We start from the raw sequence: 20,454 nt of genomic DNA, 5'->3' as shown, positions 1-20,454 counted from the left end.
AATATGATACTGGTATACTGTGAAAGTAAAAGATTCTGATTTGTTGCAAAGCTTACTCTGAAACAATCTAACAAGATCTTGACTGTTAGTTGGTCAGATGTATGAGTGGATAACCAGCAAGAGAACACAAAAAGCATGTACATTCAGCAGATTATGAGTGATCTATATTATGTATACTGAATTAGTTTTGAAAACCTTGACAAATAAATTTCAGTATGACTAGTTTTGGTTCAGCCTAGGATACAATGAACAGCTCCCTCTATAAACCAGTGTAAGCATCTGCAACAGTGCCCTCTATATCCCAATAAACTACTTTCTCGGAAGTCGAAGATGCATCGTTTTGTCTTGCGCGCACATGTCATTTTGGGGTGTAATGTAAACTTGCACGTGTGATATTGTGTTTCTGGGTGTACCAATCGATGTTACAAAAATAAAATTCCCTTCTATTGATTCTCAGCAAACTGACATGTTTTTGTACCCCAGCCTCGCTACTTTCGGGAAAGTCGTCTATAGAGGCACCCAGATTGTTTTTTTGCAGTAGTTAATGGATTGAAGGCATTTATTTAGATTCTGCTTGTGCATTTCCTAGACAGATTCCAATGTACAAAATAAATGGAATATTTAAACAATATATTGTGTATTCAAATATTTTTATTAACATTTGTAACATAAATATTGGTTGTAATATAATAACTATGTTATGAAATGAATGAATAAAAAAATGAAATTAAAATTTAATATTGTGACCACAGCTGCCAACTTAAATTTCAAGCAGGCTCTTGAGGGCGCTATACATGTTGTGAACTTGGGCCAGTAGTTCAGACTCTGGGATAATCTTGTGTAGGCTCTGATCTGTCGGATCCATAAATCAATTTAACATAGACTGATTGTAGATAACCAGGACTGAATTACCCCCACATATTTATTGCAACACCTTTGGGGGGGATTCATCCCAAGAAGTTGGATTCCGGGGAATTATGGTCCGTTTTAGGTTTTAGAATTCTCAAAACAAAACTTGATTGATTGAAAAGTATTTTTTGGTTGATCAAACCATTAGGAAAACTACACAATACTACATATCTATATTTACATTAGGGTTTTTATAATAAATAAACTTCTTTTTTTACAAATTGCAAAAAAAAATATTTTGTTTTACCTTTAAGACTTTGACCCTTGAAAGTTAAATTCACTTTGACTTTGCTCATGAGTGATTTTAATTTTCAAAGTTTTGATTTTCATTGGTCCGCAATAGATGCAGTTATATATATGTATATATCTATTTGAGTGAAATCAGTAAACTTAAGTTGCACTGTCCTCAACTATAAACTATCATTTTTACCAATAAAATGCTACTACATAGTAAATAAGTTGCACCTTTGGAAAATAATAAAAAGTAAATACCGGCAATTAAAATAAGAAAACTGAAAATATAACGCAGATGAAGAAGAAAGAAATTCAATTCAAAATAACTATCCATCTATCAGAATAATACTAATTTTTATATGATTTACAAATTTATATCAGTGAAAATCAGAATAAACAATTTAAATCATCTGTAGTGAATAGACATTTCTACCACTAGAGGGGGTATTTTTTAAAACTTTATAGAAATCTAACGGTGGATGAAATTTCAAATGTTTGCTTGACTTGAAAAAAGGAAATAAATCACAAAAAATACGAAGAGATATAGAATGTCTTGGGACCTTTTTGTGCCCTTTAAGATAATGTTTTGAAGATGAAACTTGCATTCATGAACTTGTGCAAAGTAAAACATTTCAACAAAAAAGCATATTTTACTAGGAGGGTTGAAAAAAAAAGTTGTTTTTTTTTCTTGTAGAACTCAACATTTTAAATTTTTTTATCATCTTACAACATCTTGTCACACAAAAATGCCCATATTCGTGAGTTGATTCAAACAATTGCTTGTCTGCCTAACTCTACAATAGTTGCCAAATTTCACACTCCATATTCCTGATTGTCTCCTAACTTGATTCAATACATGACAGTCTTCCTAACTCTACAACAGTTGCCTAACTTCACACACCAGATGTACCATAAAGTTACTTAGGCACTGGTTTACAAGTACCATGGACGGATGGATGACTTGAAAATGAGGCAAAATGTGTATTCAAACGTAAAATCTTGTTTTACCAGATTCAATTATTAAGTACTGACTATAGCATAATCACATAGGATTTTAGCTCTACAGTTGTCATTATGTTAAGTAAATGGATAATAATCTGAACCCACACTAAACATCTAATGTGAGCCCACAACTTGTCACCAATACATGACTGTAATATAGGTCAATCAACTCTGGCCACCAGCCCTGGTTCAGTTAAGCTCACCAAGAATAGAGTCCAGTTCTGGTGTTCTGCAGTAGAATTTTTAATAGAGCCAGCCATAGTTGCCTGGTCCAGAGTGACACATTACTGGTAACAATTATGTAAATGAAGTGAAATTAGTGTAATCTTATAATACAACATGCCAAATGATCTTGGCACCCTTCCTGGGATGCCCATGAGTGGGGCAAAGTGGGTAACATCCATTCTTACGCTGCACAACCACAACTTAATGCACCCCAGTCTTATCCTACTATATCAACAAGTACTATAGTTTTAATCAAATTGTAGCAACTCTAAACAAACTTCAATTTCTTAGCTATGGCTGAATTTTTAAAACATCACTTAAACATGATTAGCTTCAAATACCTAAACGAATAAAACTGAGAAATTTTATAGCTTTTCTGGACCCACATTGATATATTGGGAGAATTATCAATTTCATTCCCTTATTACACTACCTCTAAAACTCTGTCTAAAATTATTGCAATAAATATATTCTACCGTTATTAAGGTAAAAAAAAGAAATAAAAATAATTCTTCACTTGTCCTTGAATTCTGATGATTTAAAAATAAGGCATCAAAATAAAATGTTTCAGTTCATGAGTCTTCTTCATCACTCTTGTTGTCATGACTACAACAATACACTCATGGTAAAAATGTGCATTCCTTCATGCTTGCTGGTCTTGAACTAAGTTGTGTTGCATAGCAACTAAGAAAATCTCATCATTTCAGATCAGCAGAATGTTTTCACACAAATTTAGGTTCACGTTTTGTCTGAGACGGGCTGTATGTCTGGTGAGGCAGTGGTCTGGGTGGTGTAGTAGACACACCGGGTATACTCCCAGTTGATCCTGACAGATCATCGTCCAAACTTGACCCAACAGATGACCCTGTAGATACCCGTGATCTGTTGTTACCCGCTGCCATGTAAGATGTCCTTGACTTTGGAATAACCTGAGATTCTGTTGTAGTGTATTGAGAGGATGGTCTCCCACTTTGTGTAGTCTTACTCGGCACATAACAGGCAGTGGATAAGGCCGTCTGTTTCACAGTTTGTATTGGCCTAGATTGTGACACAGTGGTATGACTTAGTTCTGGTGAACTAGTAAAGTTTTTTGTCTTTGGTCTTCTCGGTGGTGGTACTTTTTTGGCTGAGACTGGCACGACCACGTCATCATCATCTGAATCCGTTGGATGTTCATCCTCCGAACCAGAATCATCGCCATGGTCACCTGCAGAACAAAATAATAAATCTATCAATAATTGTAACAAAAGCAAAAGCAGTATACACAATAGCTTTGAGAAAGTAGTTAAATACCAAAAAGGAGGAGAACTTAGGCAACTCTAGTATTCATTTATTTCACAAATAATTCACCAGTAGCTTCAGGAAAGTGTACCCGATATTAACAGAACTGATTTTTTGGGGGACTCCCCCCCCCCAAGTCACAATGGAATCCCCCTAAATCAAGTTGTGAAAACTTGTTGTATGCTGGGGATGTGGGTGCCCAAGAAACAAATAAAATTGTATGTGCCTTTATAGGTAATTTCAGGCACAAACAAAAATGTTGTGGCCCCTGATTTCCTTAATTTTTACATTAATTTTGTTTGTAAAATATGAATTCCATTTTACCAAATTTCATAACTATAATAAGATGTTTTTAATGATCACTATATCAATGTATGATTCTCTGTATAATAAGATGTTTTTCATGATCACTATATCAATGTATGATTCTCTGTATACCCCGGTAATAAGATGTTTTCATGATCACTATATCAATGTATGATTCTCTAATGTTTCAATGACGTAATAGAGAATTAGAACAAGTAGTTGCATCACAGTATATCAGCTTTGATGAAACATTACATCAGGGACAGAAAAAACAAGTTACAAAAAAACCCTAAATTAAAATAAGATTATCTGCTCTCACCTGTTAGCCGGGGTGTTGGTTCACCCAAAGAGCTGTTATCAAGACTTCCATCATCTCCAGAATCATGAGCAATCATGGCAACATTGTTATTCTCATGACTGCCTGTCAACGAAAATTTGGGTGATCTACTGAAGGCTGATGGGGGGTCTTCTTCCTGTGAATTGGACCGCCTAAGTCGATGAATACTCCTTCCTGAAAAAGACAAGAATAATCAGGAAATATACTAAAGGTATCTCCTGGTAGTCTCCATGGCAACCAGTGTTACATTGAGGTAAAAACAAAAATACATGCATGATCATTGATAAGTACTTACCATCAGTTGATTCGGTTGTTGGCACTTCAATTCCTCTACTGCTAATGTCTTCTTCTGGCATTCCAAATATCTATAAAAAAAAGAACGACTATAATGTAAGCTTCTTTTTTTTTTCCTTTACTCGGAAATTAAAATATTTTCTGAAGTAAACTGCATTCCTTGTTAAAACCTGGGAGCACAGTCAACACTGTGTTCAAAGGTTGCAAAAACAAGGTATTAAACACATGTTGCATGGGACTTATATCAAACACAGCCATTGTGCAGTCTTAAACACATATAGGAATACATTAGGCCAACAACATCAAATATTGTGGTTCTGATTACAAGCATTTCAAAACCAGGTAAGGTACCGTAGTTCAGATTAGAAATTTTTTTTTTTTTCATCAGTCAGACATTACAGGTAATTTACTAAACCCATGTTTAATGATGTTCACACTAAAGACTTCCCAAGATAATAGAGTCAAGTCAAGTCTCATTGAAATTTTTCATGATTTCCCACCATTCTTTCATAGTTGTCAAAAAAAGTTTAGGATAAGCAATTTAAGGTACGAACGGTATATCAGAACCATACGTATTTCTCTGTATTCTTATATAAGAATATGCTAATGATTGAAAAATCAAAGCAGTAATCTGTTATAAGTCATAATAACACATACCTGCCAGTTATGAATCAGTAATTCCACAGTTCTTGCTTGATGTGGTGTGTCAACCAAGGATGCTAGTGTGGCCGCACCTTCACTGCTGTGAAGCAGAATACACAAAATAAACATTAGACTTAAGAACACAAATTATCACTACCTATTCCGAAATAATATAGATTGTAATTACCTATATAAATAAATATCGAAAACAATAGAATGTATCCGTTCAGAAAATGATGTATGGATGTGTTCGAATGTCATCCATATTTGAAAATGTATAATAATAAGGTTATCGTAAGAATACTGCAAAGTATGCACTCAGGCAGTATGGAGATGCATTAATCTCTGCTAAACGTTTGCACGATGTGAAATGTTCTTCATTGTCATTTTGGGCTTTATCTCCATTAAATTATTACAACAAGTGGTGAAAAGATGTATAATAATAAGGTTATCATAAGAATACTGCAACGTATGCACTCAGGCAGTATGGAGATGCATTAATCTCTGCTAAACGTTTGCACGATGTGAAACGTTCTTCATTGTCAATTTGGGCTTTATCTCCATTAAATTATTACAACAAGTGGTGAAAAGATGTATAATAATAAGGTTATCATAAGAATACTGCAAAGTATGCACTCAGGCAGTATGGAGATGTATTAATCTCTGCTAAACGCTATAGTCGATACAATCATCGTACTGCCTTTGTGCATACCTTGCAATATTCTCGTAATAACTTTGTTTTCCCAAAAATTTGCAATAAATAAAAGAATAAAGCCTTTAACAGCAATTGTTAACACAAACAATGAGATATAAACACGGATTCTATAGAGTGCTCCTGTACATCACAGTTCAAAGTGCAAGATAACTCACCTTTGTCTTAATAGAGTAGGTCCAAACACAATACCGAGATTACTAGCAGACATAAGGTTTGAATCACTGTTGTCAGAAACCCTAACAGAGAAAATAATATGAATTTTAGTGGCTTTTCTGATTCCCTATCCCAAGATGTCATTTCAGTCACACACAATCCTATTGTATCATCAGATTTATCACTACTTTACACAATATATGTACTAATTTCCAGAAGATACACTCAATATTGACCTTTTAAAATAATAATTCCCCACCATAATTTTGGTATAACATTTTCCTAAAATGTATTAGTATTAATTTTGCTTGATAACAAATTTCGAAGAAATATAGAAAATTATGTGAGTTTATGTTGTGAGAAGTGACAAAAGTCACCTTTGGTGGTCAAAGGTCAAAAGATTAACCTTTTCACCACCAGACTTTCTCGTCCAAATTTTTCTTTTGTATTCATAATATTTCTGGACCAACTGTCAAAATTTGGATCAATTTTCGTTTTTTACTCGAAAAATTTGGCTATTTTTGTCTTAATCTTCTGAAGAAAAATGCAGACTATAAACGGGACTATTTTGTGATGAAATGAGGGAACTGGTGGTAAATGGGTTAATGTGTAGAATTTACTACCCAACTCAATTAGTACAGTTTCTGCAGCATATTTACTTATTCCTTACCTTTTCAAGTGGTGAACCAATACAGCTAAAGTCTTGAAATTTTCTTCTGGTAATTTAGAAATGGTTCCTTTTAATAGATTCACAATTCTTTCCTCCCCCATGTCTTTTGAATTAGTTAAACTTTCTTTAGCGATGGCAATGAATTCTGGGTACAGGTGGAATGTCAGCAGAGGTTCCGGGAGCTAAAATGCGATCAAGTTTGAATGCGTTTAAATTGAAGAAAAAACAATTTCTGAAATTGCGCTTTTGTTGTTTTGTTGGTTGGTTAATAAAGAAAATAAATAATCATGAATATGTATATTTCCAATGAATTTGTTAATACACTGTTATAAATTATTGCCTTCATTTCCTGGTTATGATGCATTACAACATACATTACATGTCCCTTAAATCACTAACTATAGCTAATAATGCAGAATAAGTTACTAACTTTATTAACTGTACATGACCTGACTGATCATAAAACCCAGGTCAGTATATATCCTTAAGCATGTAACATAGTCAACAACATTACAGTAATACACTGTATCGGAAGCAGTACCGGTACTAGCAATATGAAACCCTTGGTGGTACAATATTAACACCTTCCCGGATGGTCAAAATGTATTATGTAAAAATGGTGTCAATAGGTAATATATTATCTCTATTAGAAGGGTACTAGCAATTGTTAAGATGGGCCAGAATGTACAGTTTGAAAGACGTGCTTCTCATAGAGAAATTACGATAGCAGTCAAAGTACGATAAAACTTACCTGTCTAAAGTAGAGTTTAAGTACACTAGTTATCAGATGAGGCAGGGTATCGGATAAATCAACTAAATCAGCGCCATTTTCAAAAGTCTGACACAATTTTTCCACTTTAGCTTTGACAGGCGCTACCCTATAGAGACCCTAGATAGAAATGAGTATACGAGTTAGCACAGAACACAACAAGTAGTTAGATAAAAAGAAGTACATGTGAATAGCTAATAACGGGTCTTTCTCCTGCAAATTTTACTGCCTAAGTCATGAATACCCCTTCCTGCAGAAGACAAGTAACTATTAGCAGACATACTAAAAAGTATTTCCTGGTAGTCTCCATGGCAACCAGTGTTACATTGTGGTAATATACAATACAGCATTCACATCAGTCTGTATGTACAATCAATTTTAAACCACTTCACTTTAACAAGACAAATTTTTGAATTCGTGAAATTTTGCGGCAGTGACATTTTTCTGAAATAATACAACATGACATGTCAGTTATCTTTAGAAATGCTATGAAATCATCAAAACACGAAAGTTAAGTTATTGACAGTAGGTATTGAGAGTTAGATTATCAGATTGTTTTTTAAGAAATAAAATTTTTTAAATTATACACTCACTGCAAACATTTACTGATGATGATAAAACTAGTAAATATTTTATTCAATATCTATTCATAAATGTTACAAGTGAATGTTTTTATTCTGCCTACCTTAACGCAAAGTGACCGATACTGTAATTCAGATATACATTTACTGATGATAAACGGCACTTCTTTACCAGTCGCTTGTAAATGTTCCTTTAACCGAACACCAAACACGTTCATTTTGCCTTGAAGTCTTTTGCCTCCACACTGAATAGCTAAAGACTCCAGACATTTCTTGTGGCTTGCAATTCCACAGTGCTCACACTCGGCTCCATTAAAGTACACGTAACTGTCACATTCACGACACTTGGAGGATGCTCTCAGTTTACGAAAGACGTGGGTCTGTGCAGCTTTCGACTGAGGTACATTCTTGAATTTCCCTTCATGGCTTGGTAGAAGACCTGAACATTAAAAGTAAATGTAAACAAATTAGAACCACTGAACTGTATACTGTTGATTAAGTACATTATTTTTACTGAAAGGATGAAACAGTGAAAATAAAATCTTTTTTCACTATTTTTTACATTAAAAATTAGTGAAAATAAATTTTATACAAATTAGGCAAAATATCTTATCAGTAAAAATTTATTCCAGCTAAAATAAAGTATTTTACAGTATGCCACTTCGGTTTCATCTGTCCTTATAAACTGCACCCTCTAGTGACCAACTAGAAAAATTGTTTTATAGAGGGCTTATTTCATACCAAGTGAAGTATTTGCTTTCATTATAGTTATGGTGTGATGACACACTGCAGAAAACTGGACAAAACTGAAGACACAATTGCAAACACTAAGGAATCGTTACAATTTCCAAATCTGATCACGACTTACGTGTGTCTATATGCAATGGATGATGTTCTTCACCATCTCCAAGTTCATCACCTGATGACATAGTAGTATTTGAAATTTCTCGATCCAGTTTTCGCTTCAAGTCGTGTGGGCTTGCTGACGGCGATGGGTCTTGTGATCGGCTGCTACTTCCACTCTCACTGTCACTGATTTGTTGCTGACTCCATGCCTGGATCGGCTGTGATGTACTACGTGATTTCTCTGTTGACAAGAGGAAATTATGACAATATATCATTTATACACTAATAATTGTCATGTCACAATAATTAATATATTGTTCAGATTGAGAAAACAAAAGCATTTAAAAATACTGTCACAAGATGGCGCTATGCATGGGCCAGTTGACTCATTCGCAAAAGAAATGACTTAATCTTCATAAACTGGTTATCATTCAAATAAACACTTCCCAATTTTAAAAGACCTGCACATGTACCTTTTCAACATTTTTTTTAATTGCCATAAATTTATAAAATATATTGTAGCTTACCTGTACCACTATGATTAGGCTTAGCATTGAGAGTTGATCGGGCTAACCAGTCTTCTGATAATTCACCGCTACCCGTACTGCTCATTGAATGACTACTACTTCTATGATTAAGACCAGGTCTGCTGAAAATATATATAAAAAAAATTTACATTCAATACAAGTTTTTCTGAGGTTATGCAAATTCAGAGATTCAGGAAGTTGAAGATGGAGGAATGCAGCAATGTATTCTGGGAAACAACAATGGCCAAAACAACATGTTACTACTTACGGGCTTTCCTTGGCATGACTAACATAAGGTTCAAAAGTAAATGCTTCAGAAGGTTTATTGTTTGGGGCAACAGGCTGATGTCTAATAAATTCACTAAACTGTGCACCCGGTTCATATTCTCTACATGGCCCACTGAGTGCTTGAAACTGAAACGGAAAACAAAGAGCGTAAGTAGGTAACAAGCTAGAATGCTATCAAAAGATGTCCCAGTGATGAAGTGTTATAGCACCTAGCAACAGTTGCATGCATTTTCACTTTCAAGTGGTCAAGTCAGCTGTGTAAGACAACACAATGGTGCTGTCTATGATTTTAAAATCACCAAAGCATTTCTGCTGGCATAGTGAATTATTTAGTTGCTACATTGATGGTCAGATCAATAAAATAATTAATTACTCTTCAGCAACAACAATTGCCATGAAGGATGGCATGTATATCTATGTACTATATTTGTTCTATTAGTAGTGCATATGCTTAACTTAACCACAAGGGTGTGTCTATGGTCAAAATAAGTTGTATTTTAATGATCCAGTCGTAAAAGAGCTTCAAAGAGAGCAAATACGATATCATCATCTCTACCCTATAACTTACCTGTACTGGGGCAGGAGCTGATAACGAATTCATAAGCTGAAAATATCCAACAGTAACAGCCTTCATCGTCTGATCACATTGATAGATTAACTCACGAAGTTGGACGATTAAATCTCTCTGTTGGTGGTAAAAAAAATGAGAAATTTATGTTTACAGTTATTATGAGGGGGTAAAAAGTTCAGCAGTACTGAAGGTATTGCATGTATTTAATTTAAATTATACAAGCAAGTCAACTAATTCAACAGAAAAGACAAACAAAGCAAAAATACACTGGTCAGCCATCTTTTAATGTACCGTAACAGACATTTTTGTATACATTTGTACAGACATTCAAAAAAACATGTGAAGTGCCTAAATATAAGTTGACGAGGTTGGATTTTCAGAATATATTAAGCGGCCATTTACCTTTGTATCTTCCATCTCTCCCTGTTTCCTATTTGCTTCAAAAACACATGCTTTATACATTGTGGCAGCATCATCTGCCTGTATGATAAAAGAATAAGGCCTAATCAAAATAATGCAAATATTCAAGTAATATCATCCAAACTTTATATCACAAATTATAACAGCACGAATTTCAGAAAATCTCCTCAGTGAGGAATTTGTTGTGAACATCTTCAAATCATGAACATCTAATGAATATAACAACATAGTATATATAGATGGATAGATAGAGATACGGATAAAATGGGAATGAATATCACATTCATTTCTCACCTTTCTTTGTGCCTCTTCTTCTGCTTTCTTCTTTTTCTCTAATTTAGCATGCCCTGAACTAGAACCCAGTGTATCTGACTCTGTTTTTATAGCCATATCTCTTGCCTTCTCATAATCCTGCTGCTTCTGCACATACAACAGCCTTGCTTTCTCTAAATTGGCTTTACAATCCAACTTGTAAAAAAAAAAAGTTTTTATTAGAATACAAATCGAAAATAAGATAAGAGGTAACAAATGTAACCAGCAACAAAATAGAATGAAATTTTAATTTTTCTTATTTCTTATATTATCACTGTCATAAATTTACGCATTTTTTTTTTTACAAATGAACAGCCAGTTTTCCAATTTAGAATAAATCAAAAAATGAATCACACTCAAACTTTTGTATGGGTTTTTCCACAAAAAAAAATAAAAAATTTTTTTTTATTTGCTATATCAACTTTGACAGACATTACCAGTACTTATAAGATTTGAACAAAACGATGGATAGAAAAAGAAGAATATTTTGGACTGTCCTCCAGTGAGGGTATTGACAAAGCGTCAAAAACTGAGAATCGTGGTGAATAGTATTTTAACCCAGTGAAGAAGTTCAACACTCCAACTCACCATTTCTTTCTTTGTTCGAATCCACGTTTGCTTTAGCTCTTTTCTTCTCTTTTCATGTTCAGTTCTCCTCACACACAAAGGCTGTCGAACAACAATCAAATAAATAACAGTCAATACTCAACTTGATTTCAAAAAACTGTGAAGTGATGCATCATGGGAATTCTGACTGGGTGTTATTGCCTTTGGTTCTATTGTTCAATGTATGTTATTACTGTGTACAACTATTGTTTCGGAACACGCAATCTGTATTTTCATTCAGATGAACAAATGATATCCTGCAGTCTATTGTCACACAGTAAGAATCAGTGATGCGAATAACGATAAGATAACATAGTAAAACCAAAGCAGTTTTGCTCTCTGGATACAGAACATAGTCAAAGGGCTGAAATTATTTAATTTCAACAAACATTGGCAGCATAACTATACCATGTCAGTTTATAGCGTCATTGTCTAGACAATTGCTGTGACGATTATTCGTTTCTCACCTCTAAGAATTTATGCGCTTGTATCTGACTGTACGTAACCTCACAATTGCGGGCGTATTCAATGTCTTGTTGTAACGCTGTACAGTATATGGACTGTAATGGCAAATAACTCTGTAATCCAATATAAACACTGGTTAAACATTTTATGAAAATTGCACAATATTCACTTAATGTTCATATTTTATTGTCCTTACTATAATTTTATCAGCCATCTATGTTTTAAAAGAAATTATAGAAAAGTACCAAGGCACAACATGGTTGTTTAAACAAACTAGGTTGTTTTATCTGAAACTTGACATTAATTTATCAAAAATATATTTGATTAAAAGTAGAATCTCACCTCCTCTGCCAATACTGGTATAGTCGTATGAGCCAATTTGGCAAGACTCTTTGAAAACTCAGTTTCTGAAGAAGAAGAAAAAAAATACAATCTTATCACAGTTATAATTAATTATAACATCTACTATCACTACATCTCAAGTCACATGACTATCACCTGATCAGGTCACCTGATTTACTTACCAATATGAATTCTTTTCTCCACATATGACATGACATCTTTGGCATATTTAGACCATGCTTTGGCTCGTTGTAACGCTAGATCCACACCTAATTCATTTGCTAAAAGAGTGTTGTCGATTTCCTCTGGCGACATACATACTGTGAACAGAGAGTACGTAAATCAAAATGAAAAGACAAATGAACTTGTACATTTAGCTCCCTGTAGTAGTATAATTTATATCTGAAAAACTAAATTTGTCATGCACGACAGGTTTTGACCTATTTAAGAGGTACAAGGAAATTATTTGTGACATGCAAAATTAACTCACATTTTTCTGACACATTTTTATGTATTTTCTATTATTTGTTTGATAATTTTTAACCAAATGAATATACCATCATGTTTTGATCAATATTTTTCAAAAATATGGTAAAATTTCGTACAGGTTTATTTTATGAAAAGTGACCACCGATTTAGGCATTTCTAATTTTATTATACACTAACTATACACTAACAATTTGTTGTTTTTAAATAAATTTTTAATATTATGGAGTGTCCACGATATAATAAAGCCTCCAGACAAGTTAGTGGATAAGAATCTGTACAATGTTTTACAATATAACACTCACCAGGTTCTTTGCCATCGAGAGCTAAATAACCTCCATCAGAACTGAGACTAGGAGAAGATAAATTATCATAAGATCGTGTCTGAGATATGCTCGCTGTCGGTGTTGGTGATTGGTCCAAATCACCCATTAAGTATTCAGATACACTGAAAAATAATAGTGGCAATATTAGAGATACTGTATGATCGTTTTAAAAATATTTAATAATAATATTCTGACTTTCATATCAATTCATAACCAAAATGAATGTTGATGTTCACACATCATTATCTGACTCCTATGACTTACTGCATGTAGTACTGTGCTTTCTCTGGAGTGATTTTCTAGTTCTGATTTAAATCACAGGTACGTAACATTCTCTACACTTTAATGCATGACATTGACACAATGCCTGCTAAATCCTAGTTTGCCATTGATTTGGCTCGTCTGTAAAAGCTTTCAGCAAGATATATGCATAATCTTTTTTACCAAATATAAGTACAAAATAAGCAAAATAAGATTTATACATTTACAAATCTGATAAACTCACCTACTACTGAACGCCAATGCCAACTGATCAATGGCGTTGTAAAACTCGGTATGGTCCTCGCTGTCATATTCGCTTGTAAACCCTACAGAGAGAATAGTATGAATCAGATACTGTAAATAGTGAATTCTGTAGACCATACTTCATACCGTAGTGGGAGGTGCACACAACAATAAATATTTAAATATTATTAGCATTCTGTACTGAGAGAAATGCTGAAAACCATTTTGTGTCATGCTTTGTCATAGTTAAGAATTTTTGGCGATGAAGAAGTGGCATTACAAATGTGAGCCTCAGCTGTGAGGTTTATGTTTAGAACTGCGTGTAGTCTGTACCGGTAGTACATGTGTAGTAAAAAACAGTTCTGGTGACTGTGCTCTTTTCACCAATTGAACGTCATTTTACTTCCACCTAAATTATCATACATCATTTACCATTTATTTCCAAGAGTTTTTATCAAGTATACAAAATGCTGAATCGGTCAAATTCTATTGCTTGTTATTTTATCGTATTTGTATTCATCTTTGTTGAGCTATTTACAGTTGGTGGTTTCATTCCTCCAATAGTATTATATTACTAAATAAACCAAGTATGGTAGTATTTTATGAAACAACATAAACTTTTTGATCTTCAAAAATTGAATTGTATACCTTTGATTTGGCTGATAAGTATAACTGCAGCGGTGTGGATATCCGTTGAATGTAACGCCGGATATTTATTAAGTACATTGCGTAGTATGTGAAGCAGCTCCTTCAATCTCTCATGGGCAGCTACACGAGGAGTTTCGGCTCGCTCTGAAAAAAAAATATTGAGTATTAAATCAGTTATCTCTACACAAGATCAAACTTTGTACGAATAAACCTAGAGTAACAATAGGATTCAGTTATATATAAAAGAAGCTGTTGCTATGAAGACAATCATCAATACTTTGTCTTCCCAGAAAATCAGGTGTAATTGTAGATAGATTGGCATTATGTCAAATGTACCATCAAAATAATGTAAACTGTTTAATTTTCGCTGCTAAAATGCTTGTGATTTGATCATTTTTGGCATTTGTGTAGACAAAATGCTAAACAATTTTGCAATTTTTAATTGACTCAAAAATTTGACTTGCAAAATAAAAGCAGTTTACAGTAGATTCTATGCAGTGAAGCTGGATAAATCTGAAATAAATAAATTATACAAGTATACAAATGTAAAATTCCATAAAAGTTTAATTACCTCACTATACGTAGTTTGAACTCTACTTAATATGCATTTCCTTTTTTAGGAAAGTTAAAGAAACTACAAAAGATTTTCTGTACAACAAATTTACCTAATAAACATTACTATTGAAAGTTATGTCATTTTAAAATATACATGAAGATGGTTTTTTATTGAACTAACATCATTTTTTTGTTTCCCGGAATCAACACTGGGACAAGCAATTCTGCTTTAACACACTGAAAACCAGATTTTTTTCAATCTATTAATTTGCACATCTTTATGTATTATTTTATGATTTCTTCATAAATTTGTGCGCAACGATCACAATTTTCTATTGGCTATAGATCTTGATCAATAATTTAAGATTATTTTACGAACAAGCAGCCTATTGGCTGAGATAGCTCCGCTGTTAGCAATGCACATTTCAATTAAAGAACTGAAGACATCATTAGAAAATGAACAATATGAATAGTATCAAAGCAATCGGACTTACAGTTTTTAACAAGAAGTCAAAAATATCACTTTTTACCAAAAATTACAAAAATATTCACCAAAATAAATTAATTAGAGAATTGAAGATATCATCACAAAACGAACAAATCTGAGAGAGGTCCACATGTAGTACCTATATATGTAATATCGAAGCAATCGGACTTACAGTTTTCAACAAGAAGTCGAAAATATCAGTTTTTACCAAAAATGACAAAAATATTCACCAAAATTAGAGAATTGAAGATATCATCACGAAATGAACAAATCTGAGAGAGGTCCACATGTAGTACCTATATATGTAGTATCAAAGCAATTGGACTTGCGGTTTTTAACAAGAAGTTGAAAATATCACTTTTTACTAAAAATGACAAAAATATTCACCAAAATTAGAGAATTGAAGATATCATCATGAAATGAACAAATCTGAGAGAGGTCTACCCAAGGTACATTATACACCAAGTATCAAAGCATTTAGGCTTGTAGTTTTCAAGAAGAAGTCGAAAAAGTAAAACATTGACACGGACGATGGACGACGACGACGACGGACAATCACTCATATGATAAGCTCCGCTCGACAAAGTCGACAGCGGAGCTAAAAAAGACATAAATCGGCAATGCTGTTGTGTGGTGTGATTTGGTAACTGATATACAGGAATTCAGCAGATTATATACTTTCCATTTTAACAATCTATGTATTTTGTATTCTCTTAAAAATACCTAAAACCATATGTTGAATAGTTTGTATTTGTACATGAAGTCTTGAATTTGTAAATTGCATGTGATAATACAAAACACCTTTCCATTTTGTGAGCAATTCTTCAATATGGTATACCGGGGTACTGTAAAATACTTTATTTTCGCTTGAATAGGAATTATTTTCACAATTTCAGTGAAAATTTAATCCAGCAAATATACCTTATTTTACATCCAACTCATCAAAAATCAGTAAAAATAAACACCCAAAAAGTCTTTTCAGCAAAATTACAATGTTATCATGAATATATTTTTTTAAGGAAAAAAAAAATTAGGTAGCTTTCAAAGTTTCCTATGAGATGCAGTTGTCATTAGCATTTCATCATTTGGATCATGTGTGATACTGACAACAAAATACAGGGTCTGTTTCCACAAACAAATCAAGACAATACACAACCTCTATCTGTTCATGACCAAGAGACTCACTAACAAAAACACTTTTATTGTCCTTTAATAATATAATAAAAAAAAACATTTATAAATACGTACATGCTAGCTACCGCACCCTAAATGCTATAGTATAGCGGAGATACATAGAACAATAGTGGCGTATTTTTAATAGGATGCTATGGGGTGTTAATAATGCATTGACTCAATGACACCATTGTTGACTGTACTCAAGGATGAGGACAAATCAAGCAATCGTCCTATGAGTATATTGTGCACTTTTATAGATCGTACTAGCAACCAGGTACTTACAGGTCTGTAAATCATAGATGTACTTACGCCCAAACACGAACTCCAGAAACTACTTCAACTTTATTTAACACATGTCTAGATAAAGGGACATATTAGGTTGAATCATGGGTGAAGTTTATAACGTTGTGTTTCTTGAATAATGCCCCTAAAATGAAATATTTTAATGTTTGTAATGAACGAGACCGGCCATCACTGATGAATGGCAATAGGGTACGTTTTGAAAAAACGATTTGTTTGTACATTTAGTCAAAAGGAAGGAATGATAGTTATGGTTTTGTGTATTTCAATTCGTCAGACTGAATCTGTGTTGAGAGGTGAGAAGCAAATCTTGTCATGGGTTTGTGTTACTTTGTTTCTGGCTGAATCTGGGGGTGTCGATGGGTGGAAGGTGATTTTCTGGGTGGATCGTCACGGTAAAAACTTACAGAACAAACATACATGATTCTTTGATTAATTATTACTTTGAAAGCAAGTATATAGTTAAAAGCCATTAATAAACCTTGCAGCACTGTCCCTCGAACTCTGACGTTTCTCCCTCCATCACGGCTCACCGCCTGGTCTGAATGTGTGTGAACCAGCAAAGCATGTGTAAATTAATGAAGTGTACTACTAAAATGTCGGTATACTTCAAAAAATAAGCTTATTCTGTTATGTGACCACACCATGATAATTTTAAATCCCTACAACTGAGGGATTTGTGATGATAGAAGTGTAAAACAGACATGTGTAAACCGTTCACTGTCATAGCCATTATAACCAGAGTGAAGTGAGTACCTTTGTTCAAATTACCCTACTGACATGCATGTTAGAAAGGATTCACCACACTAGGGGTGAAAAAAGTGCAGGACATTTTTGTGAACATATATTCTATATGTATATACCGTAAAATAAAATAAAAAACATATGATAGAGACATTTCCGCAAAAAACAACAACAAAAAAAACATTTATTGCAACATCATCCCTATGCTTATCTCAAAACTAAGTAAACAAAAAAAAAGTTTTTCTACCACCACGCCTTCTAGATTTTCTAATAGTCTTTAGGTCTACAAAATATTAAACTATTGGAATGATCTGAACAGGAAACAGTGTTTCTAAATATCAATATTTAACACTAAATATGTACTCATAATGAAGAGGATAATGAATATTTTCAACCAACTGTTGCCATTTCTTTGAATGCAAGATTTGACCTAAATAAAAGAAAGAACCAGCAGATGTGTGCCTTGGGGTGTATTGTACAAAACAGGCTGATCAATGATGAAACAAACTTTTCAATAGAATGTATAGAACATTCACAGTAAACATGCAAACTATGTTGAAGTATTATTATTTGTACCAGGAACAATGATTTTTAGTTTTCCCCCAGGATTGTCTAATGAGTATCGGTAACGAAGCACAGCAAACATGAACAGCGGCATATTCTCAGGGGCGGAGCTATGTCACAGAATGTTCTATGTTGCTTAGACGCACACCACTGTAACTTGTATTTCTATGGGCTATACGTGAGCCGCTGTCGATAAGCCAGTGAAAACAGCTAAAGTCAAGAAACTAACACAAACTCAACTTTAAAGTAATCCTGAGCAACCAAATTGATATATGTTATACATGTAGGGGTAATCTCATTACACTGTTCAGAAGAGATTCACAGTTTCCCGTGAGTTTTGGCTTTTGTTACCGCCAGTGATGGTTGCCAGACAGAGAAAATTCCGGGATACATATATACATGTAATAAACATTTAGTTTTCACAGATTTCATTGACCCGAATCATGCAGCAGAAAAACAACTCATGACAAAATATTTAGTTCTACCAGTAGCGAAAGTTGTACGTCGAGTTTCACTAACTTAAAGGCATTACCGGTAACAGTTTTCATATCAAACATCTATAAAACTTTTATAAATTTCAAATAGTGTATTAAAAATAACTTGATCAATTGCATGACTGGAGGAAATGATTTAGAGATTTATGGCCACCAGTCGGCCCTTTTGAATGGGTAATTCTGGTTTTAATGTAATGCAAAGGTATTCTGGAATAAATTCCATGCCCATGTGAAATTCAGTGTAATGCTAAGAAAATTTAAGAATCATTTCATCATCTTCATCATTCACTCTTACTAAACCTCAACTTCTTTAATACCAAAGAAGGTTACCCCAGCTAGGACAAGTTCTGCATAGTAATTAAAAAGATAAAGATCTCAATGCATACAATGGTGCTGATCCACAGACAGGGAATGATTCGGTTGACGATATATCTGTCTTTTGTCCACTATTTCATTTATTAATGTATTCAATGCAATCAAGCATCAATATTGGTCATATTAAATGTCATATGAATAAAAGTTCTCAAGTTTAACAATGTATACAGGATGATATTTCAACCTAAACACATAATGTGGCAATGTAATATGTGAACACAGTAAGTGGGAATACAATTGATCATGCCAATCAAATGCAGTTCAGGACTCAAATTCACTTATAAACCTTTTATAAAATTTGTCACCAAATGATGGCATTGATGACCAGTATTGCTGGTTCACATCTGTTTTTATGCCAACATAAACTATACATAATAGTTACATCAAAATTGTTTTCTTTTTATATTCAAGATTAAGTACTCCATGCATTCTGATTATCACGCCACACGGAGCACTCAGAAATACTGAAATCTTGTCGCTGCTGTCTTTCCGAGAGCTGTGATGTGATTTAAGCCTCTATTAATACACATGGGGATAACACGTTCACATCTTTTCCGTTATGCCAGTGTAATAGGACACAAAAAGTTGAAGTAAATATGCTTATCATCAAAGCAACAATTATCTTTATCTGAATCAATTATCTTAATCATCAAATCACTCGTTTATTTAAATCATTAGCAAATCTTGTACAAATCAGAGAACACATCGAAACATTTTTAACGACTTGCATTTGTATTAAGGTCAGGAGACGAATTGGATGGTTGAAAAAAAAACTTGTTCAATACTGCGTTCAATGACCCGTAACATTTTCTTTGATTTCAATCCTTATTCAAGATTTCACTTTACTGGAGGGCATATTCCATTGATATTTTGTTCACCAAACACTACTCCAAATAGCAAGCAAACATTGGTATAACATTGATCAATAACCTCATACCAATATCAAATGTAAATGTCCCACTAAATGACATCATTAATGATTGAACACAAGATTAATGATATGAAAATTCTAAAGAAATGATCAAACTACATTCCATGCGATACTTTTAATACCCACTAAATGATATAACAAAATGTAACCATGAAATTGAATTACAAATAGTTCAGCACAATAGAGTCGGGGAGGGGGTTCATTCATCTTGCTGCAGAAGCAAAGCACATACCACAGTTTATTATCTTGGATTGTGGCATACCTTAACTGCAGCCAACAAGCAGACCGTAGACGATTCATTTTGGACATCAGAAAAAGAAAATAACTGAACCACTAAATTCTACTGCTTGAAGATCGCAATTAGATAAT

At 33.6% G+C, this 20,454-nt stretch overlaps 1 protein-coding gene across 3 annotated transcripts in view; it reads right to left on the bottom strand.

Moving 5' to 3' along the window:
* Positions 1-1,866: 1,866 nt before the first annotated feature.
* LOC100374563 (rho GTPase-activating protein 29-like) overlaps positions 1,867-20,454 on the bottom strand; it is an 87,220-nt gene continuing 68,632 nt past the window's right edge. For 2 of the 3 annotated variants that reach the window (XM_078006946.2, XM_085503085.1), the window contains exons 3-23: positions 14,460-14,603; positions 13,813-13,894; positions 13,287-13,429; positions 12,678-12,815; positions 12,496-12,560; positions 12,156-12,266; positions 11,671-11,751; positions 11,065-11,238; positions 10,753-10,830; positions 10,348-10,464; positions 9,760-9,905; positions 9,492-9,613; positions 8,987-9,205; positions 8,223-8,557; positions 7,520-7,657; positions 6,769-6,950; positions 6,101-6,181; positions 5,246-5,330; positions 4,590-4,659; positions 4,277-4,468; positions 1,867-3,577 (exon numbers count right to left, since the gene is read on the bottom strand). In XM_078006946.2, the coding sequence (XP_077863072.1) occupies positions 3,093-3,577; positions 4,277-4,468; positions 4,590-4,659; positions 5,246-5,330; positions 6,101-6,181; positions 6,769-6,950; positions 7,520-7,657; positions 8,223-8,557; positions 8,987-9,205; positions 9,492-9,613; positions 9,760-9,905; positions 10,348-10,464; positions 10,753-10,830; positions 11,065-11,238; positions 11,671-11,751; positions 12,156-12,266; positions 12,496-12,560; positions 12,678-12,815; positions 13,287-13,429; positions 13,813-13,894; positions 14,460-14,603 (3,188 nt within the window). In that variant the 3' untranslated portion in view covers positions 1,867-3,092. The remainder of the gene's footprint in view (positions 3,578-4,276; positions 4,469-4,589; positions 4,660-5,245; positions 5,331-6,100; positions 6,182-6,768; positions 6,951-7,519; positions 7,658-8,222; positions 8,558-8,986; positions 9,206-9,491; positions 9,614-9,759; positions 9,906-10,347; positions 10,465-10,752; positions 10,831-11,064; positions 11,239-11,670; positions 11,752-12,155; positions 12,267-12,495; positions 12,561-12,677; positions 12,816-13,286; positions 13,430-13,812; positions 13,895-14,459; positions 14,604-20,454) is intronic. The other variant, XM_085503084.1, reaches the window with a different exon arrangement.

The sequence above is a fragment of the Saccoglossus kowalevskii genome, chromosome 9, assembly GCF_978046115.1.
Source record: "Saccoglossus kowalevskii chromosome 9, keSacKowa6.1, whole genome shotgun sequence".
In the NCBI taxonomy this organism is placed as follows: domain Eukaryota; kingdom Metazoa; phylum Hemichordata; class Enteropneusta; family Harrimaniidae; genus Saccoglossus; species Saccoglossus kowalevskii.
The sequence above is the reverse complement of the archived record's forward strand: the minus strand, read 5'-3'. Positions and strand labels throughout refer to the sequence as shown.